The 22,038-nt window shown below is 36.8% G+C and overlaps 1 protein-coding gene across 1 annotated transcript in view; it reads left to right on the top strand.

Annotated features, from left to right (window-relative positions):
• Positions 1-17,513, top strand: part of tp53i11b (tumor protein p53 inducible protein 11b) — a 60,859-nt gene extending 43,346 nt beyond the window's left edge. The window contains exons 2-7 of the mRNA XM_067419000.1: positions 1,031-1,168; positions 10,233-10,291; positions 11,277-11,325; positions 11,440-11,536; positions 14,646-14,747; positions 15,468-17,513. Of these exons, the coding sequence (XP_067275101.1) occupies positions 1,040-1,168; positions 10,233-10,291; positions 11,277-11,325; positions 11,440-11,536; positions 14,646-14,747; positions 15,468-15,601 (570 nt within the window). The 5' untranslated portion in view covers positions 1,031-1,039 and the 3' untranslated portion in view covers positions 15,602-17,513. The remainder of the gene's footprint in view (positions 1-1,030; positions 1,169-10,232; positions 10,292-11,276; positions 11,326-11,439; positions 11,537-14,645; positions 14,748-15,467) is intronic.
• Positions 17,514-22,038: the final 4,525 nt, after the last annotated feature.

Genomic DNA, 22,038 nt, shown 5'->3' on the forward strand with positions numbered 1-22,038 from the left:
CAATGATGTGATTCATCACTCCAGAGCTCTAGAGTCCAGTGGCGGCGTGCTTTACACCACTGCATCCTACGCTTTGCATTGCACTTGGTGATGTGATGGTTACGTGACGCTTTCTACACACTGTTCTTGAGACAATCTAAAGACCTCACCAAGTTTGAAAAGTCTGTTGCTATTGACTCAGAAGAAAGTTGGCGACTTCTACCCACTGTGCACCTCAACATGTGCAGACCCCGCTCTATGATTTTATGTTGTCTACCACTTCCTGGCTGTTGCTGTTGTTCCCAATGGCTTCCACTTTGTTATAATACCACTAACAGTTGACCGTGGAATATTTAGTAGTGAGTAAATTTCATTAATATACTTATTGTACAGGTACCATGTTTGAATTCACTGAGCTCCTGAGAGTGACCCATTCTTCACAAATGTTTGTAGAAGCTTTTGCATGCATAGGTGCTTGATTTTATACCCATTTGGCCATGAAAGTGATGGCAGCACCTCTATCAAATGATTTGGTGGGGTGTTCCAAAACTTTTGGCAGTATAGTGTATTTCACAACATTACGATTAAAAAATATTTTAACATGTATTTTTTTTTTTTTTTACTGTGATTGCAAAGCTAAATGTTCAGCAGCTATTATCCAAGTCTATAATCCTTCAGGAGTCAGTACATGATCCTTCTGAAATCATCCAAATATGTTGATTCGGTGCTGTTCCCAATTTGATAGCAAACGTGCCACAGATCTTGTCAAGACTGGTTATATCTCATGTGATGTGGTTACTGCCTTTTACTGTGGTTTTACTGCCCCTGAGAGTGAAATATAATTGATTCTCTTGAGTAATCCATTGCCTAACAAGGAAGTTCACTGGTATGTCAGGACAGTCTGATGCACTTGAGGATTGTGCATAGTAAAGATCTTGTCTTGTTAAGAAGAATGAGAACTCCATTCCCAGTGCACACACGAGTACATGCATGAACATGAAGTGTCAAATCAGATCTGATCTTGTTCTCACACTCCTCTTCTCCTCTGTAGACTGCTGGAATGGCTTCTAAATCTCATCCGCCTCTGATGAAGAAACACAGTCAGACTGATCTGGTGAGCCGACTCAAGACTCGCAAAATCCTGGGCGTCGGTGGAGAGGATGATGATGGAGAGGTGCACAGGTCAAAGGTCAGTATTCGTCTTGGGTCCGTGTAAATTTCCTTAACCATTTTATTTATTTTTTATTTTACCTTTATTTAACCAGGTTAATCGGTTGAGAACAGGTTCTCATTTGCAACCGCGACCTGGCCAAGATAAGGCGCAGAGTAAAAGGCGACATGGAATTGCACATAACATACCAACATTCAAATACAGAATCATAAATATAGAGCACGTTCAAATTTCAAATAAAAAGTTCTAGGCATTGAGTAAATATAAAAATATGCAAATAGATGTAATAACAGCCATTTCAATTTAGTACGTGCAAAAATACATACTACTGTTTTTTGCAACTAGCATCAACATGTACAGTGGTCTGTCAATAAATTTGATATTAAACCTTTAAAAGTTAAACAAAGTTCCATGCAGGTTATGTTTTTGCATTCTGTTGTGGCAGTGACATGTCATATTGTCAGTGTGCGATTAGGAGCTGTCCAAAAAACAACAATACAGTCTGCTTGAAAAGTTACACTAATGGGCTCATTTAGCCTCAATTTTACCTGCTATATTTTGAGTAGTGTGTTGTCATTAGAAGAATTTACGAAAATGTGAGTAAAAACTGGCCTTGTTGAATAAATACATTTTACTCAACCTTAAACTATAAGATTATAATACATGGCTGTCAAATTAAATCAGGTCAAAGATTGTTTTAAAACCAAGCTGGCAATATGACGCTTTTTCTTTTTCCGATTGAGCGTCAGATGACTTCCTGGAAGAAGGTTCACTCAACGAACTTTTATGCAATGGGAGTGGATTTAAATAAAATGCTGTAATCAAAAACGTTCATGAATGGTTAATCTTTGCTAGCCTGGTCACTCTCCATTTACAAGCCTTAACTTCCTTGAAAGCAGGTACTCTGTTGAAGTTTAAAACTATTGGATCTGCCATAACCAATCGCTAGCATTTGGTTGTGACGTATGTCATCTCAAACTAGCACACAACATTGTCATCGTTCACAGCCACTTCCTCTATTCGCTGATTGGACCGGTTGAACTTTGACTAGAGAAAACCAGAGACTATACCGCAATCCAAGACGGAGTGCTGAAGGAAAATGAAAAAGTGAGCAGAAGTACGTAAGAGGGGGGAGCCAGGCTAAATCTTGGCAGCTGTAATAGTAAAAACATAACCCAGTCACAGCAATGAGCTTTTATTTTGAAGTCTTAAAGGAGACCCGCCCATTTAAACAGTGTTCGAATTAAAAGAGCTAAAAACAAGGCTAAATTATGGCAGTTTTTAATGTAAAAATACTACTAACGTTATAAGTGCACCTCAGGAAACATGACAAAATAAATAAAAAAATACAGTTTATGAACCTCTTTAAAGGGGTCATAACATGAAAAATTTAATTTGCTTTGATGACATGTAAGAGGACATTAAAACATCCTGCAAGTTTCATAATACAATTACAAATGACTATGGCCACTCTTACCTGAAATATAAGGAAGCTAAACAAAGCATCAAGCGCAAAAATAGCTTGTTCTGACAACACATTTGCATATACTACCTCCAGAGCATTACATCAACAAATTATATATCATCGCACCATAGGCTCCACCAATCCCATTAAGTCGCTTAACAGCTGACATTTGCATACCTATGGATGTGAGGGTTGAGCCCATTATAATAATCACTGATGCTTGTGAGTGTGACGCAAGCTTCAAAGAAACTTGTTGAAAGATGAAGCAGCCGACTGTACTGAATCTGATAGCAGCTGTATCACAAACCACAAGTAAAGGATTTCATAATGCTCTGTATGTAAATGACGGTTTTGTATGGATAATGATACTGTTCATTATGGAAGGATGTTAGCCAATCATAACAGTGGCCGTGGCGTTTACTGGCAAGCCTTAAAGAAAATGGATCATTTCAGACAGAGGGCCAAAATGAAGGTTAAAAATAACACAGATATGCTATTTGTTTTGTTTGTTTTTTTGTGCAAAAAAACTTTATTAACATTACTAACATTATTAACATTAAGTGAACCTCAAGGAACATATTCAATAATAAGACAAATCAATGTCATAACCCCTTTAAAAAAAAACAGTTTGACCTCACTGTTCCTGTATATTATCTGATAATAATAAATTTGAAGAGCTTTTTCCATTGAGTGCACTTAGTGCACAACGTAACCCAGCATCTCTTGGGTGATATGAAAAATTAAAACATCTATATACTTCAATGCTCTATATATTTATAGTGCACGTGTTCACCAGTACCCATTTCTCAGGCGGTTTGTCCTCGCTCGTGAGCTAGAAAATTGTTTATCTGGTTTGTGAGAGAGGAAGATGGACCCATTCACAACTATAAATAAATGAAGGAAGCACTCCATTTCGTTTTTCAATCGTCCTTAAGCTGTACACCCACAGGAAAGTGATGTGGTGAAACGGCTGTTGTTTTCTCCACAAGCAGGAGGGTTGAGTTTCCTGTATGTAGAGTGAAGGGTCTTGGTTTGTGTGGAGACGTTAGTGTTACTCAGAGCTGTGGTATATGGGCCCTGACATGCACTTCCCCTTTCAGCACATCTGATTCAGCTCTGTAGTTATTTCATATATAGGGTCTTTTGTAGGATTTAACAGCCATTCAGCAGTATTTCTGGTAAACACACTGTGACTATTCAGTATAATTTGAAAAGGCTGATGGAATTGTATGATTTGGGCATCTAACAAGCTCCCATTTGCAGAGATTGCAATGAAAGGTCTTCTGGTTTGCACAACTTGGTCCAGTGTTGAGGAGATGACTTAAAAACAAATTATCCTACTGAGGTGCAATGCATTTTTAAGTAAGAAAAAAGGCTGTATATATTAATCAGAACAGTATTTCTCTGACTTTACAATAGTATCATTTAAATGATTGAATTTCGACAACTCGAACTTGAAAGTATTGCATTTTTTTCAGGATTCTTTAATGAATAGAAAGTTCAAAATAACAGCATTTACAAAAAAATACATTTTCAAATGTAATCAAATCATTTTTGAAAAGTTATTTGTCCATACAATAAAAATCAATGGTGTCCTAAACAACACTGGACGACATAAGCTTTCATGGTATGAACAAAAACACACACACACACACACACACACACACACCCACACACACACAAAGACAAAGACAAAGACAGAAGAAAGTAATTAAATAGGTTTGGGAGAACGTAAATTATGACTAAAGTTAAATTTTTGGGTGAACTATCCCTTGTGTGTATTTTTTAGTCATCACATCTTGTTTTGTTGTAACGGTGGATATATACCGCTGTTTGTTGGTAGTTTGATTAGATTAGAGGTTACAATACTCCCCTAACACTGTGGCTCACATCCTTCCAATGACAGATTGCTTTCCTTTCCCTGCTTTGCAAACTTTTTCCTTCACACATGTGCCGGTGCTTAATGAAGAATGAAGGAGCAGGCGGTCACACAGAGCAGATTATTCTCTCCAAAACAGCATTGTTTATTTCTTCCTCTTCCTGCCTTCCCTCTGCCTCTGTTCGCTGGCCTGTGCCACTCTGTTCTGCCTTATTATTCCTGATAAATGCGTTGCACGCTCATGATTCAGGTCTGCTTCCTGGAGTAGGGTCTGTTCCTGTGAAAGCCACGCATGCTAGAATGACTGTACAGATGCATGATTCAGTAATGTCACAGCAGCCAGAGGCCAAACTCCCTTTCGAACAGATGCACGTCAGAACGCATGCACAGTACATGACACACACCTAGTGAAGCACTGTTTTTATTTGTCCATGGCCTTTTGGTGTGGATGGCCTGCTAAGTATCCTAATGGAAGTTTCCATCAGCAGTTGTTTTGACAGCAGTACAATGAGGCCGAGCCAGTGTAAAGATGTGGAAATAAAACGCACTGATCCCTCCAATTTCTTTTCTAATGTGTGATATCCTCAAAAGCACAATTTATATCTTCCAAGCAAGTGGACCTGGGCTTCGGTTATAGCTCTCATGAGACTCTTATTACTATGCCTGGCTTTTGTATTCTGTGTACTTCTCTGACCTGCAGTAGCCTTAATCAGGATGTGGGTTCTCGCTGCGAATCTCTCGCCAAAGGCCAAAGCAAATTGAAATATTTGCACTGTTTTAGAGCTCAGAAAGGTTTCGGCTGCTCACACTGCTTGAATAAGATGGCCATCACAGAGCCAACCACCTAATGAAATGCAATTTGCAGTTAGGCAGTTGGGAAAACACACTTTAGAGCCTGAAACCTTTTCTGCTGTGAATCTTAATGAAATATGACAGCTCTGAAATTAAAACCGGATTGGATTCAAATTTAATCTAGTTTTATCGTCGCTACAAGTGATCACCTCTGACCTGGAAGCAGAAGTTTCTGCTTCGTGATGTAACTCTATGTAACTTCTTTGTAATCCTTGTAAGTTGCAGATACATTTTATGTATATGTATTTTACTTATTGCAATAAATAACCTAGTTGTCTGGAAATTTTACTGCTGAGCTCAACAACTATAGCATACACTAAAGACAATAAACGCATATAAATACATATGTATGAGTATGTAAGTATGAGAAAAAACACACACACACACAATAACTTTTTTGCTCACCAGTCACTTTGGCTAGTGGTTTTCCAAAGTTATTGACATTTTCACTGGCCACAATAATGACATCGATACCACTTGGGAAAAGTGTTATACTGTTAAACATGCTTTTTATTTTCAACTTTTCACCTTAATGACTGTGTTTGCATGAATACCTGCCAAGTCCGGCATTTTGACATCATTTTGTGTGTATTTGACTGTTTAATTGTGATTTAGCAGCGACAAAATAACTAATTTTAGTCCTTCGACCACTGCATTTGTCAGATTAATTAAAACAAGTAAATTGTTTTAATTACTCTGAGGCATCTGCTTAAAGGTAGAGGGTTTAAGAGGTGTCCAGCCGGATGTGTGAGATATTTCAGAATAGTTAGACTTTTTCTCTGCAAACATGAGACATTAATGTCATCAATGGTGGAAAGATCACAAGCTCTAATTTGAGGCAGACCGCACTTTATTACTGATCTGACTTCTGCCAAACCACTCTGTAATTGAGAAAGTCAGCACACTTCTATCACAGATCTATAAATGTTGAAAACCAATTTAGATAAGCTAGACTTTTTAAACTGTCTCAAGTGTTAAATGGGATTTTTTCAATAATACCTCTTAGGTTATCATCCCGCTTTAGCCGTGTAGAATAGGGCTGGGTATTGATTCAGATGTTCCAATTCGATTTGATTTCGATTCACAGGCCCTCAAATCGATTCGATTTTCGATTCGATTTTGGATTCCCGATTCAACTCAAATGAATATAGATTTAATACAAATAGTTTAGGTATTTATAAAAAAAGAACAGTGAACATAAGTGGGTAATTAAAAAGAAATGAAGAGCCACAAACCTGTTTATTAAACTTTTTATTTCAGGTATACCTGAGTACATTAAAACAGGACACATCTCTTTATTTCAAATACATACAATTGCTAAATACAATTTTGATGCAACTTTATTCTAAAAAAAAATATCTGAGAAGTATTTTATGGATGTTTGATATATTTATTCTAAAAAATAAAAAGGATATTGGATGATTTTTTTTGCTGCTTTTTTTGCTGCTTGTCATGTGTGTATTACTTTTCATACATGAGAAACGCGTTCATTATATTTTACAGTCAATGGAATGGTTAATTCCTGGACACGAGTAGTTGCCGTGGTAATGGACAACAATACCTTAACGCCTCCATTTAAACACTGAATTAATGAATGATGTGCGCCTCTTGCTCCTTTGTAAGATCACACAATTCAAATGGGCGACATCTCGTGGAGAAGACTAGTAATTAGATTTACGTTAATCTTATGTTTAATGTTAGCGGAAATAAATATGGAAAAAAATCTATTCGTGGCCTTTGAGAATCGATTCTGAATCGAACAGATTTTAAAAACCTATTAATCGAAAAATCGACTTTTTGCCCAGCCCTAGTGTAGAAATACTGGTGGGTTGCAGAAACGTAAAGCTCACATTCTCACTCCTAACTCATCTAACGCTGTCTCTTTAAACACAGAGTACTCCTTTAGCGCCGTTTTTCGATGTGCTGGATACTCCATTGTTTTTAATGAGAAACATTTAGCATGGGATTTTATAGCCATTATAATTGTATTTACATTTATTTTACTTTTATGTATACTATTTAGACATGTTTGAGCCTTTGAGCACATAACCCAACACCTACCCATAAACCTACAGTCACAATTTATTCAGAAAGTAAGACGAGTCCAAACGATTGATTTTTGTGAGAAACAGACCCAAAAACCACTGTCAAGCTCAGGTCATGAGCACGCACATTTAAAAATGGCCACCAGAAGAGGTGTTGCATCAGCTTTGATTGTGAAATGGCATTGGCTCTTGTGTGTCTTGTGACCGATTGTGTCATGCTAATGTTCGGGTGTGTCTTTTAAATGAGATACAAGTGTGTGCTTTCATGGAGCGGGATCATTTTCAGTGATTAAAACCTTAAGTCTGTTCATATGGCTTCAGAAGACTTGGATTGCAGCACAAGTTGTTTGTGTCGTCTGCTGCTTTAAATGCTCAAACTCTTTAAAGGATGATGGTTTCTGATTGGCTATCAATGTTTTTATTATTAATCAGCTGGAAAAAATCATTCTGAAAGTGATTCCATTGGTATTGTGTCTCTTTGCCGTTATATTTGGTGTAAACCCGGGCCTTGTATTTTGATGTTTGCACCCCATTCTATGTTGTTACATTTATATTTATTCATTGTGTTTTATAGCTTGACACGTCTGGTCTCGTCATGCAGAAATCAAATTTTACTCTTTGTTCTTTAAGCACTGCTCACACTCTCAAGCGGAAAATAAGTCTGTCTGTCTGCTCTTTGAAAGATATTGTGGTATTGTGTTGTCATTTCATTAACTTGAACAGTCCCTCAGCAGAGGCTGAGTTGAAATACGTGTTGTGTGGCAGCATGAGACGGCAGTGTCGGGTGTATCGGAACAATTCCTATCATTTCTCTTGTTTACTTTGGTGAGATTGGAAGTTGTGGTGATTGTTTGGGCTGCTCTGGGCGTCTGTATTCTGGCAGTCACCAAATCTAATTTATTTTCGTGTCATTAGCACATCCCGGTATGAATCCCAGCAGCAGTGTCTGCTGTATCACGGTGGCGGGATCTAGGGACCTGCAAAATCACAGCCCTCATAGGGTGCACTCTCTTCATCTCTGCATGCTTATTTCACCACCTCTCTGCCTCCATTCTGTCTCTTACAATCGGTTTCTCTTTCTTATCTCTCTATTGCGTTCCCTTTTCTAATTTATTCCACAGACTTTAAGGAAATCCATACAGAGTGGGATTGGGGATGTTTGGCGTTTTATCGACATTAGCTGAGCACCCACTGAGAATAGATGTCACAGCATTTATAATGTCATCAATCAGCAAACCTGGAGCTGTGGCTCAAATTAAAATGATTCTTCCTTGTGCAGATCAATAGAAAAGCAATCCATCATGTTATTTAATTTCGATTCACAAGCTCTTGATTCATTTCAGCCTTTCGATTCCATTTGATTCAACTCCCGTGTTTAAAACTCATCATTTTGAACTATTCATTAAAAGAACCTAGTTATTTGTTTCATAAATAATTATTTTAATGAATAGTTTCTTAGTTCTTAAAAGGATAGTTCACCCAAAAAAGAATTTTTTGTCATTAAATACTCAGCTCGTCATTCCAGACCTGTAAGACTTTCGTTCATCTTCAAAAAACAAATGTTTTTAATAATTTGATGATATCCGAAAGCTTTCTGTCCCTCCATTGACAGCCTATGCAACTGACACTTTGACGCTTCAAAAGGTTAATAAAGAGATCGTAAAACTAATCCATATGATTTGAGCAGTTTAGTCCAAATTTTCTGAAGAGACTCAACTGTTTTATATGATGAACAGATTGAATTTAGGCTTTTATTCACATATAAACATTGATCAACACACATCACCAGTTGTGGTAAACCGAAGCTCAAGCATGTTTGCTTGATGTGCCAGAACCAATGAGGTTCTTTCTCATGCTACAAGAACCAATGAGGTTCTTTCTCATGCTACAAGAACCAATGAGGTTTGTTCTCGAGTGTCAAGCAGGTTTGGTCGAGCTTCTTTTTATGTTCGCTGATTGGAGATTATATGTAAATAAAAAGCTTAAATTTAATCGGTTCATCATATAAAGTGATTTTGTCTCTTCAGAAAATTTGACTAAACCACTCAATTCATATGGATTAGTTTTATGATCTCTTTATGAAAGTGTCAAAGGGGTAGTTGTGTAGCTGTCAATGGAGGGAAAGAAAGTGAAGATGAATGAAAGTCTTACAGGTTTAGAATGGCATGAGGTTGAGTAACTAATCCTTTTAGTAAAATATGAAAAACCAAAATTCTCCTTTAGGAGAAATTAAGGCTCTAATATTTTATTAGACAGTTTTAAGCAGCCATATGGGAATGGCTGATATGCCTCTAATGATAGCACAGGCTCACCTTTGAAAAAAGTGATTAAACAAAGGAGGAGTTTGCCAACATTTTGATTTCCTTGTAGTGTTGCCATCTTTGTTTAACAGCTATGAAGAAGTAGGTGGCTGCATTGAACGACAGCCATAAGTGTGAATCTGGAAATCATCAGAGACTCAGTGTGGGTGGCCGCATTTGTTAATTTATCTTCAAATTGGGTTTCATGCTAAATATATTATGTTATTAATCCGCCTATTCTCGGTGGCGACCAGACGTCAGTGTTGACAACAGGTGTCTTCATTAAACTAAAGATGTTTTCATGATTCGCACCACGTCGCTGTAGATAACTCACCATGCACTATTCATTTATCATGCTTCAGACTGACTGAATTGTGTTTGTTCATCCGAAGTGAATTCAGAGTGAAAGTATCTGTTGCAAAACTAAGCTAGATTTGACAATTTTTTATTATTATGAGTGTCATGTTTTTCTCTCTTGTATCTTTCCCTCTCTCCTGATCTTTCTTTATTCCTTACTTCGCTTCCTCCTCTTCTCTCTCAGATCAGTCAGATGCTGGGGAATGAGATCAAGTTTGCAGTTCGAGAGCCTGTGGGACTGAGGTAAGAAAACATCCCTGTGCTGTTCCGCCGCTCACTCTTCACTGTGGTGCTTAGGGGACATTGCTCTCATACACCTCATTTATTACATTCTGCCTTGGGTCACCAGTGCAGAAAATAGCAGGCGTTTAATTAAAGCACAGTTACTTTGACAGACCACAACTGCGCCAGCTGAACCCTGAACCCTTGTACCAAATCAGCTTCTGCTTAAGTTATGTGTAGCATTCTGTCTTTCTTCTGACACTAAAGCAAATGGTTTATGTAAGAAGAATCCCCTGCAATACTGTAAGCTCCTAATTTATGTGCATTAACTGTGTTATTCGTGAAGTCTCCATACCTCAGTTTGAATTTTGCACATTTGAAAGAACACATTTCTTCACGCAGTGTTCAGTGGGGTCCTATTTTACTATTTAAATGATAATTTACACTATTGTTCAAATATTTGGAGGCTGTAAATATTGTTAATGTTTTAGTTTATGTCCTTTTAATGTTATTGATTTAATTATTTAGCTTAAAAAATAGGGTATTTTATTTTAATGCCGTCCTGTATATCATGTCTGAGGATTATGTTTGTTCAGAGCATTTTGTGTTGAAAACGAGGAACAGTATAATGAGAGTTCACAAAGAAACTTGTTGAAAGATGAAGCAGCCGACTGAATCTGTCAGCAGCTGCGTCACAAACTGCAAATAAATGATTTCATAATGCTTTGTCTGCACACTACAAAAATATAGGCCACATAATTTTGTTATTAAACAATGGCCAACAAATAGACAAAAGGGTCGAACCCGAAAACGTTCTGCTGCACATTGCACTTTTGTAAAGTTTCTTTCAGTTTACTTCCAGGTTTATATTTTGAATCCCAGATATTTGTTCTCAGGCTAAATGCCTCTGTATATTTGATAAACAGCCCATGGCATTTTAAAACAGAGAATGTGCAATCAAAGTGAGACGTTTTCTCTACTGACTCTGATGTTTTTCTTTTTCAAGGTTATGGATTCTCTTCTCTGCTGTGGTTTTCACAGTCATGGCCCTTATGGTGAGTTTCAGTACTAGAAGCGCCATACATTCTCAGCACCATTGCTTCCTTACTATTTTCAGTGTCACACTGAGCCTATTCATCATTAAATGATTTTGTGTGTGTGATTTATAGGCCCTGGCCTTCCCCAACCAGTTGTATGAGGTTGTATTTGACCAGGAGCAAACAGCCACCAGTGTCTCAATACGTCTCTATGGAGGAGCCATTCTCAGTAAGTTATTCATCTCCTTCTGTGTTGTTAATAACGCAGCATTACCTAATGATCCATCACAGCCTTCGTTAGAAGTTGCCCTGTGGTCAGCGCATCTATTGATGGGCTGTAAACAGACTCCTCTGTCTTTTTACCCTTCTACTCAAGGGGCTCTTAGGACGTGTGTTTTTGTGTTTAAGCAAGTAAATGGTCAGTCTGCCAGTGGATTGTGAAGAGAAGCGAGGAGGAAATATTCCCTGCAGGACTGCACGCTCTCCGCGGCTCATTCGTTTAATTGCACATTAAATCGGACTCGTTCTGGCCTACTGCAATCCACAAATTTTCACAAATAAGTAGTGTAATTATTCCCCTCTCTACCTGCTACCTTTTCATATCTTGCCATCAAAAATGTAATAGATGAGACATGTTTTTAATATTACTCATTAATCCTTCTGGTAATTGCTAAGTCTGTCAGTATGTCAGCTGCTGTTGTTTTGTGACTCAAGGTGTACAGGAAGTAGAGCTGCATGATTCTGGATATTAGAATCACGTTTTTAAAAAAAAAATGTATTCTCTCACTATTCTGAACAGACAACTAACCAAAATAACGTGACATTTACTAGAGGTTCTGTCTATTTAAAATGTTGAATTCATCTGAATGAATTATTTAAAATAAAAAAATGGTTTGAAAAAATTATTTAAAGACTCAAAGGGCCCTATCTTGCACCCAGCGCAATTGACTTTGTACACTGACGCATGTGTCATTCCTATTTTGCACCCGCACAAAGCGCGCTTTTCCCTCCACAGAAGCACGTCACTAAACTAGTGAATAAACTTGCGCTCCCTGGGCGGTTCAGCGCAAAAAAGGAGGCGTGTTCCGGCGCAAACAATCCCTGGTGCTATTTTGCTGTTCCATTAAACAATTGCGCCACTGACCAGAAAAAACCTGGTCTAAAGTCAGTGGCGCGGTGCGCGTTGTTCATTATGATATTTTAAGGGCGCATGCTTGACCATAATGTATAGCGTGCACAACGCGCATACACTTTGCTCATGAAATCTACACAGATGCAACAGTTATTTTTGCAAATCATAAATTGTTACACAAAAAAAAAAATATTAACACGAGATGACGGAAATCATTGTGGTGTGCCACGAAGATGTGAAAAAATAGGCATAAATCTAGCTTACAAATTATTCAGGCTTATTGTAGTAGTTAAGGATCAGACCTGTTTGCCCAACAGTGGCAAGACATATATGTATATAAGGACATCTGACAAATTGGTTTGTCCGTCAAGAAAAAAAATTGACTGAAAAAACAAAAAACTGTTTTACTGACGCCTGTTTAACCGACGCTATTTTGGGGGGGTTTCTCCCATCCCCATAGGCTACAGCACAACTTCTCTGTCTTTCACTCTCTTACGAAAGGAAAATATATTTACCAATATATTACTTGAAATATATTTTAATATATTGTAAATATATGGAATAATATATTGATGGTATTATAAAATATATTATATATTCATGTAATATATTGCAAAGTATACAAATGATTGCCGCCTTCAATATATTGCAATATATTGAAAGATATAAATATTAATTCCCATATATGTTAATATATTTCCTAATGTATTGCATGAAATTTTCCAATATACTGCAATATATTTTTGTTTCGTAAGGGCTGCTCTTACAAGAACATCAGTCTCCTCGGCTGTGAACCGCTCCTGGCGTGCGGCTGGTAAATACGCCATAATAACAGCGATCCATAATGGAACTTGCGCAGCTGCTTTTAAAGGGAATGTTGGATGACGCTCTGATTGGTTTATTCACGTTACGCCCAAACCACACCTATGAATAATGAAGCTACTTCAGACCAACCCATTTTAGATTTGTGCCGGGCGCAAGAGCCATTTATCCCGCTGGGAAAATAGCAACAGCGCCGAGACCCGCCCACAAAGTTACTTGCGCTCCGCGCTTTGACACTTGCGTTTCAGATCGTTAAAATAGGGCTCTAAGTCTTAAAGGTAGTCTTAAAGATGTAAAGACTTCACTTGTTTCGCTACTAGATAGTTTTTGAACAAATCTTTTCAATGAATGATTCAATGCAGGGTTTCTGCAGGTCTAAAAAAAGTCTTAATTTGACCTAAAATGTTAAGGCCTTAAAAATGGCAAGTCTTAAATTCATATCATGGGATTAAATTAGGGCCCTATGATATCTGCGATGTGGAAAACGGGAATGGAATCACAGAATCCATTCGTAAAAATGGAATTTAGAATTTGGTAAAAAAAAATCTAATAAAATGGAATTTGAGGAAAACATTAATGTTTTTCACAGGGCCCTAAGAATTTAGTTAGCTAAACTTTTAATAAATTGCTGTTAAAGTGTATGTTTCCTGAATTCAATTAATTTGACTATTATTAATTTGAGGAATTGATCAATTAAAGAGGAAAAAATTAAATAAAACATTTCATAGGGCTCTAAATTTTAAAATTAAATTGCATGTATATAAAATAAAATAAAACAATAATAGAATATCTTCCTCAGGATTTTTGTTTTCCAGTACAAATATCTAAACATCCTTAAATCAAGATACATCTTCTTAAGATGCAAACTGAAGAAATAAAGAGAAATTGAACAAGATTGAGTGTATGCTTGAAACAAACAAAATATCTGTCATTGAGTTACTTTTTTATATGATGAGATATGGGTAGAATTTTGTTTTTGTGTAAAATTAGGGGGAAAGTAATGGAGCTCTGTTGGAAATTTTATTTTCAAACTTTGAAGTTTTGCTAATACAACTCATTATGTGCTTCCTAGACATTCACATTTAGATAACATATTGATGAATATTCCCTTCAATTTATTCCTTAATTCCTTAAATAGTCTTAAAAAGGCCTTAAATGTACCTTCATAAAACCAATGACATACATTTGTTTAAAAGTCTTGTCGGAGTCTGGTGGCGTAACAATGTAATCCATGCAATCATTGAAGCACCATGCTACTGTTTTAAAAGGTGATTTAAAAGTTTTGATGGCTGAATAATAGTATTATATTCTTTTGAAAAAATCGCAAGATCCAAACTTTTGAATGGTATATTTCTCAAACTACCTCATTTACTCTTTTTGGCAGGTCTCTCTCTGATCATGTGGAATGGCTTGTACACTGCTGAGAAGGTTATCATCCAGTGGACGTTACTTAGCGAGGCCTGCTACTTCGCCATCCAGTTTTTAGGTTAGTGTCAATGAGAACTAGATGTATGCTGTATTTTGTCAGCTCTAGATGGACTCTGAAATGTTATAACGACACTGCCCTCTAGGGGTTGTGGTCTCTCAATGGATTCATTCAATACAGTGCATACAGTACACACACATTGTACATTGTATGAGGATTTTTACACATAAAGTAGGTTGAAAAGTTTTCAAGAAGTAATATTAGTTTCTATTTTTATTGTATATACTATATTGTAGTAAAATACTGTTTATATTGAACAATTATGGTAGTATACTATAATAGCATTATCAACAAATAAACTTCCTCACTAATTTTCAACCCATTACATTCAAATAAATGTAAAAATTATACTGAAATTGTTTTATTCGTCCATTTATTATCTCGCTTTATGAATTTGCATTAATAAACTTTTTTTATTAGCTTTATTAACTTTTAGTATTAACAGAGTAGCATGTAATATTTAATGCTGTTAATATCAAAAACAGAAAACACTGATATGTTGCTTAGGTTAGGGTCATTATACAAATATACTGCCACAACTGACCAATCAGAATCAAGCGTTCCAGAGAGCTGTGTAGCATTTCAAAATGTTATGGTCAATGTCCCCAAATATTTGAGCAGTAGTGTAAGTCTAATTAGTAATTGTGATATTTATAATCATTTACCATGTGTTTCCTCAAAACTATCTTGATATTTAGACCATGCATGTCTGTGTTACAGTGACCTCCGTCACTCTGGTGGAACTGGGCTCCCTTCCAAACACTGCCATCCTCCTCCTCCTCAGTCGCGTATTCTTCCTCACCGTCACATTGTCCTACTACTACCATCTGGGACGCCGGGCCAAGAAGATCTGAGAGCCGTTACCACACACACCTGGTGCTCGGGGAGTTGAGTTTTCATCAGAAGCTTTGAACAGTGACACAGTCCAACAACATCAACCTGTTCATCTGGCGTTGAGCCTTACCGCGAGGACCACGCCAACCAGGACTTTGTTTTCATTTCAGAGCAAACTTTTTTCTTTTCTATTGGAAATGCCCACCTTTTTTTTTTTCCGATACACAACGTAGCCCTCTTCATTTGGAGTTTATCACGTAACGTGTTGCACACCGTAGCCGAGCTTGAAATGCTGGCGTAGTTGTCTGTAGCTGTTATCAACAAAAATGTAAATCGTTTCATGTAATAATGCCAATGACTTTGAGCTTGTAGTCATGTGACGTGAGTGGCTAGTAAACACTAAGCCATGTGTTTTCTGTGCAGGTCATTTGGTATTTGAGCAGTAGGAACATTGTTACTGGTTGGTGTATCTGTGTCACACTGAACCAGGAACAAGGTGGTATGAGTTCTCCTATGGGAATGATTATGACAAGCTGCGTTATACCTTATGGATGACAGACACAACAGGTTCATTAGTTTGGCTAGCTTGTCGGTGCATTGATCCTGAAACCATTTCAGAAATTTCATTGTTAACTAATTCATGTTTCAGATAAAAACTTTATCCATATTTTTTCTTACTGTCAAGTTCGTTTTCATCAAGATTTCCAAGTGTACATGAACAAGAAGACTTTTTCTTTTCGTTGTAATGCCACAGAACATGGTTTTGTAGCACAATGGCATGTTTCATTTGATTTTAACAAGCAATGTAGCAGTATTTTCCCTCATGTTTTCCTAATATTGCCTTAATATGCTAAACTGCACAAGCGTTCCACATGTCAGCACACTGCCAGTTTTTTTGTAATCCTCAAAAGTATATGTGTATATTTTGTGTTGATTTGCAATTTTCCAGTTGCTTATTTATTGGCCTGCCCAAAAGTTTTTGCATACAGTATGGTTTATGCTATCACATGCATGTTTATTTTAGTTGTTCAGTCATTTTATGACAATTCTTCTTGTGTGAATTCTGCTGAGACACACTGCAAAATCAAAATGAGCGCTGTATGTGTGTATTTACACGTTTGCTGCCTTGTGTGTATTTGCTATTATTTTTGAAATCGTCCAGTAGTTACAACAGTGACATCTTCCGCTAAAAGCATAATAGAATTTGAACCATTTTATAACTTTAATAGCATAACTTGGATATTAGAAAAATGTTGATGGGATGTATTGAAGGAAGCAATATTTCTAGCAAAAACCTAGACAGGAAATGTTTGTTGGTTGTTTTCATATATGATAGAGCTTCAATGGAGAAAAAGTCTGTTTGTGTACAGTATGTGGACAAAAGTAGCAGTGACTCTTTCCAAGGGTTAAATAAGTCGCATTTAGTTTAATAAAGAAGTCCAGATGCGTCTTTCACAACCCATTGATTTAGACTCTTTGTTGTCTGTACTTGCCAACAGGTTCATAGTCCAAATCCCAGTACAAACCTGTCTTATTACTGTCCTGAAAAGATATAGTCTTTGACCCAACCAAACCAATCCCAACTAGTAATTCAGAATAGGCACGGCTGTTAAAGTATGTTCTGTTCCACTCATTAAAAAGCAAGCTCTCGTCCCTCTTAACACCCGCCCAGCTAAATATGATGACGGCAAATGGCAAACATGAATCATTTGTTATTCACGTTTCCAGATGAGAATTGTGTTGCCAAGCTATTAGAAATAAATAACCGTATGCTAGTGGCTTCAGCTGTCTGCCAACGGTATACCTAAGGCCTCTGAAGGGATGTTAATGTACTTTTTAAATGTGTGTAAATATTTTATTGAGAAAAAATGTTATTGCTATGGAACTGCATCGTTATCTTTTTGGAATAAAGAAAATGTACATTTATTGCAACTGTCGCTCAAGGTCTTTTGTTGTTGTTGGATAATGAGCTTGCGCCTCATACTAGCTTTAGCTTTTTTTGTTGGCATATACTGAAATCTTGCTTTGAACTATTACCAAAAGAAGAAAAGAGACCTACTATGGTCTCAGTAAGGTCCTTGCTAAATTAAAAAGGTTATTTGTTGTGTCCAAGGCTTTGCATTCGCACATGTTGTGTAAGGCTTTGATGAGCTGCTCGGTCATGGAAACCCATTCCATGAAGCTCTCTACGCACTGTTCTTGAGCTCATCTGAAGGCCACACAAAGTTTGGAGATGACTGCAGAAAGTTGGTGACTTCTGCACAGTGTGCACCTTAGCATGCCAATTAGCTTACCCTTTGTTATAATACAACTAACAGTTCACTATTTAGTAGTGAGGAAATTTCACGAATGGATTTATTGCACAAGTGGCAACCTATCACGGTACCACACTTGCATTCACTGAGATCATGAGAGCAACCCAATCTTACACAAATGTTTGTAGAAGCGTCTGTATTACTAGGTGCTTGATTTTATACATCTGTGGCCATGGAAGTGATGAGAACACCTGAATTTAATGATTTGGAGGGGTTTCCCAATACTAAAGAAAGAAAGAAAGAAAGAAAGAAAGAAAGAAAGAAAGAAAGAAAGAAAGAAAGAAAGAAAGAAAGAAAGAAAGAAAGAAAGACCCTACATCACCACATGTTGTTTGGGAGGGATTCAAGAAGCCTTCTCGTTCATCCAGAAACAAACTCCAGCATATTCAGTTGTCAGACACAACTGGAAATTCAAAGGGACCTGTGGTCAGAAGAAACCATAAAAATAGCTTTTTGGCAGAAAACCAAACAAATGGGTTCGGTGCAAACGGGGATATAAAGAACGCCATGCCCAAGGTAAAAATGCCACTGGCTCTTTAATTTTTTGTTCAGATACACGGCATCATGGATTCTAGTTAATACCAACAGATAAAAATCAAAACCTGATGGCCTCTGCTAGAGATCTTATAATGGGCCACAGTTCGATCTTCTATCAGGACAATGATCCAAAACAAACATCAAAATCAACAGACAAATGGACAAAATGAAGCTTCTTCCATGGCCGTCCCAGTCCCCTGACCTGAACCCTATATAGAGAACGACTGGCTGAACTGAAGAGAGCTGGGAATCTGAAGGATCTGGATGGAGGAATGATCTCTGATCTCCAAACTCATCAAGCATTACAAAAGACGACTGGGAACTTATCTTGGCAAAGGGAAGTTACAAAAAGTATTTCATAAAAGGGAGCAAATAATTATGGCCAATGTGTTTTAGAGAAAAGGATACATTTCATAATGTGATTTGCACGCCTACTTTCAATTATTATTATTATTTTTTTAAATAATAGATCAAAAGAATAAACAATGCAGATTTATTTTTACAGTCATGTTTGATCATATTTACCAGGGGTGCCAATAATTCTGGCATATATTACATGCATACATACTGTGAATTAACTTTTTAATTAATCATAACTAACATTCCTTTGTTCTGCAGGATTAACATTTATATGCTTTTAAAAACTAAAGGTCCGCAACACTTGGGCCAAAATCAGTGTGTGTAAAAGAGGAAACAGCTGTCTGAATATCTAAATATATAACATTATGACTTGAAAAACAAGCTGAAGTAATCAAGAAATCCAGATTTGTTTTAACCCGGTAACAGAAGGGTAAAGAGTGCATGCTGGATATGAACTTCTGGGCCAAATCCTGACTGATGGCGGTCCAGCCTCTTGTCCACTCACCTTATGAGGAATGACATTTATAATATTCATGATTATTACTCTATGTTAATGTTTCTTTAAATTGATGTTTGACACATCCAATGATGTGTGATTTTCTTGCCCGCAACTGTGCATGACTAAATTAGTGCGAAGGTATCAGGACACCGGTCATGTGGAGCGAGCCTCTAGCTTTTCACTATGTGTGAAAATGTCTGCTACATCCTCTGTTATTCAGTTTGCATATAAGAGCCACAAAGAGTTCATAGTATAAGACTCACAGAAGAAAAGAAAAGAAAAAATTCTGCGATGTGTAAACAGCTACATCAATTACCGAAGCCAGGGAAAAGCATGAAAATGTTCAAATTATAAAAGCATTTCAAATGAAACCGGACACATGTAAATATATCTGCTTGTTTAAACCACATGTGTAAATTTAACTCTTGGCAAGCTGTTAAAAATAAACGTGTGAGCGTGTTATGGGCTATATTGTAGTCAGATATATGATGGTGCTGCATGCATCGCTGCAAATGAGTAGGCCTAAAGCAAGCCAAAGCATGAGCAAAGCCGTAAATGAAATTGAAAAAAAGTCTTAGATGCTCAAAAACACAATCATCTTCAATAAAAATTAAAGAGACTAAATGATCTTACCAGTGCTTATGGCGCTCTCTCATTGCGGTCTTTGAATTTGAAATGAGCTGCTGAATAAAATGCATCTTGAATCTTTTGCATTCGATGATGTGAACTCTTAAATGAGCATACCGTGGGAACTGAAGATCGGATATTCATTTTGCGGAGGTATAAGACAAACTGCATGTTCTTTTATAATTTTTATTTGTTTAGATTGTTTAGCTCGTTTCATTTGCACTCATGATTCTGAAATGTAAGATTGTTTTGTTTAGCCTACCATAAAAATAACAAAATGCCTTATCCAAATTTGCATAATAAGTAATAAAATTACCTCTTTGATATATGAAAATGCCAGAATTGAAATCAGCATCCTTAAAAAAAAACACACATTGTAGAAATTGGCCATACAGTGCAAAATATGCGGTCAAAATGGACGATTAAGCTATGCTAATTATGCAAATTGCTCAACATATGTAAAATGGCAACCGGCAGTTTCTGTATTCTAGGGACCCATACTTTACATTTCTGCAATAAAACTTTGGTGTATTAAACATTTCCGGGTTCACCTAGTTGGCTACTATAATGCTTAGTAGTTTGTTCATTGTAGAATTCTGCAAGTGACTTTTTAGGCCCGCACTCATGCTCTCGCTTCTATTTTACTGTGTCCACCTGGCATCACCCTAGTCGTCGCGTTTTCTAGAAAGTCACATTGCTGCTACATTATGTCTCAAACATTATTTTAATATATTTACTGTTTACAAAGTAGGACAAAAGTGTCACAGAGAAATCCAAACCTTGTTTAAATAATAATAAAATGAGCATGTCCCCCCAAAATTTCTGAATTAAGACCCCCTCACTGTGCAAAAGCATCTCTCTCACACACACACACACACACACACACACACACACACACACACACACACACACACACACACACACACACACACACAGAGAGAGCTTTTGATATTGAGCCGCGTTGCACTGGTGGTGCTGACAGGATTCTGTAGAGACTCCTCAGGAGGAGATGCCCTGGCACTTGCTGGACAATCTGGGACGTCCCTAAACCTAAATCACTGCAGTTGAACCTCTGTTCATGAAGTTCTTAAAGCTTCAGTAAATGGTTGGTGGAATATTTTTTGCAGAATTTCCTTCCATGTGAGGCCATTTTGATTGTGTGATGATGGTTGCATGATTAGAAGCACATTTCCAATCATTTTAAAGCAATCAATCAGATTATAATACTTTTATAATCCAATCAGAACGATCGAGTGATTTCACCTGACTAGAACCTGTTCACACTTTCCCACTCACCGATGATATGATTAGTGAAATGATGGGACAGAGCCAAATTAAGATCTTTTTGGATGATTAATCTTGTTCAATATGTTTCCACTTGTGACCTGAATGTCTCCACTCTAGACAATTAAATTTTGGGGTCTATTTAAATACAATGAAATAACATTATTTAGACATATGGCATTTACATTTAAGCTTTACACCAGTTATACCAAACTAACTGAACGAGTCTTTCTAGAAATTTTATTTCATTTTACTTTTGACCAAAAGAGGGCAGTATTGTCATAACTCCATTACTGATCATTTGCATTTTTACAGTAAGGGGGTCAGCCTTCATCATTTGGTGGCTAAAGAATCCCTCAAACTAAGTAGAAATTACATTCATGTCTTATGTGAAATAAAATTTCTAGAAATACTTGTTCAGTTAGTTTGGTATAACTGGTGTAAACCTTACATGTAAATGTCACATGTTTATATAATGTTATTGCATTGTATTTAAAGAGACCCCAAAAATTTAATTGTCATAATTTACTCACCCTTAAGTTGTTCCAAACATGTATGAATGTCTTTCTTCTATTGAACACAAATGACTTGATATTTTGAAGAATGTCTGTAACCAAACAGGTGATTGACTTCCATATTTTTTTTCTTTCTTCTTTTTTTCTTTTTTTTCTATATGGAAGTCAATGGCGACTGTCAATTGTCTGTTCACCCATATTTTTCAGAATATTTTCTTTTGTGCTCAACAGTAGAAAGAACCACAACATGAGTAGCTAAATTACAAAATGTAAATTTTGGTTGAACTATCCCTTTAGGATACATAAAATGCTAGCTATAA

This window comes from Pseudorasbora parva, chromosome 16 (genome assembly GCF_024679245.1).
Source record: "Pseudorasbora parva isolate DD20220531a chromosome 16, ASM2467924v1, whole genome shotgun sequence".
In the NCBI taxonomy this organism is placed as follows: domain Eukaryota; kingdom Metazoa; phylum Chordata; class Actinopteri; order Cypriniformes; family Gobionidae; genus Pseudorasbora; species Pseudorasbora parva.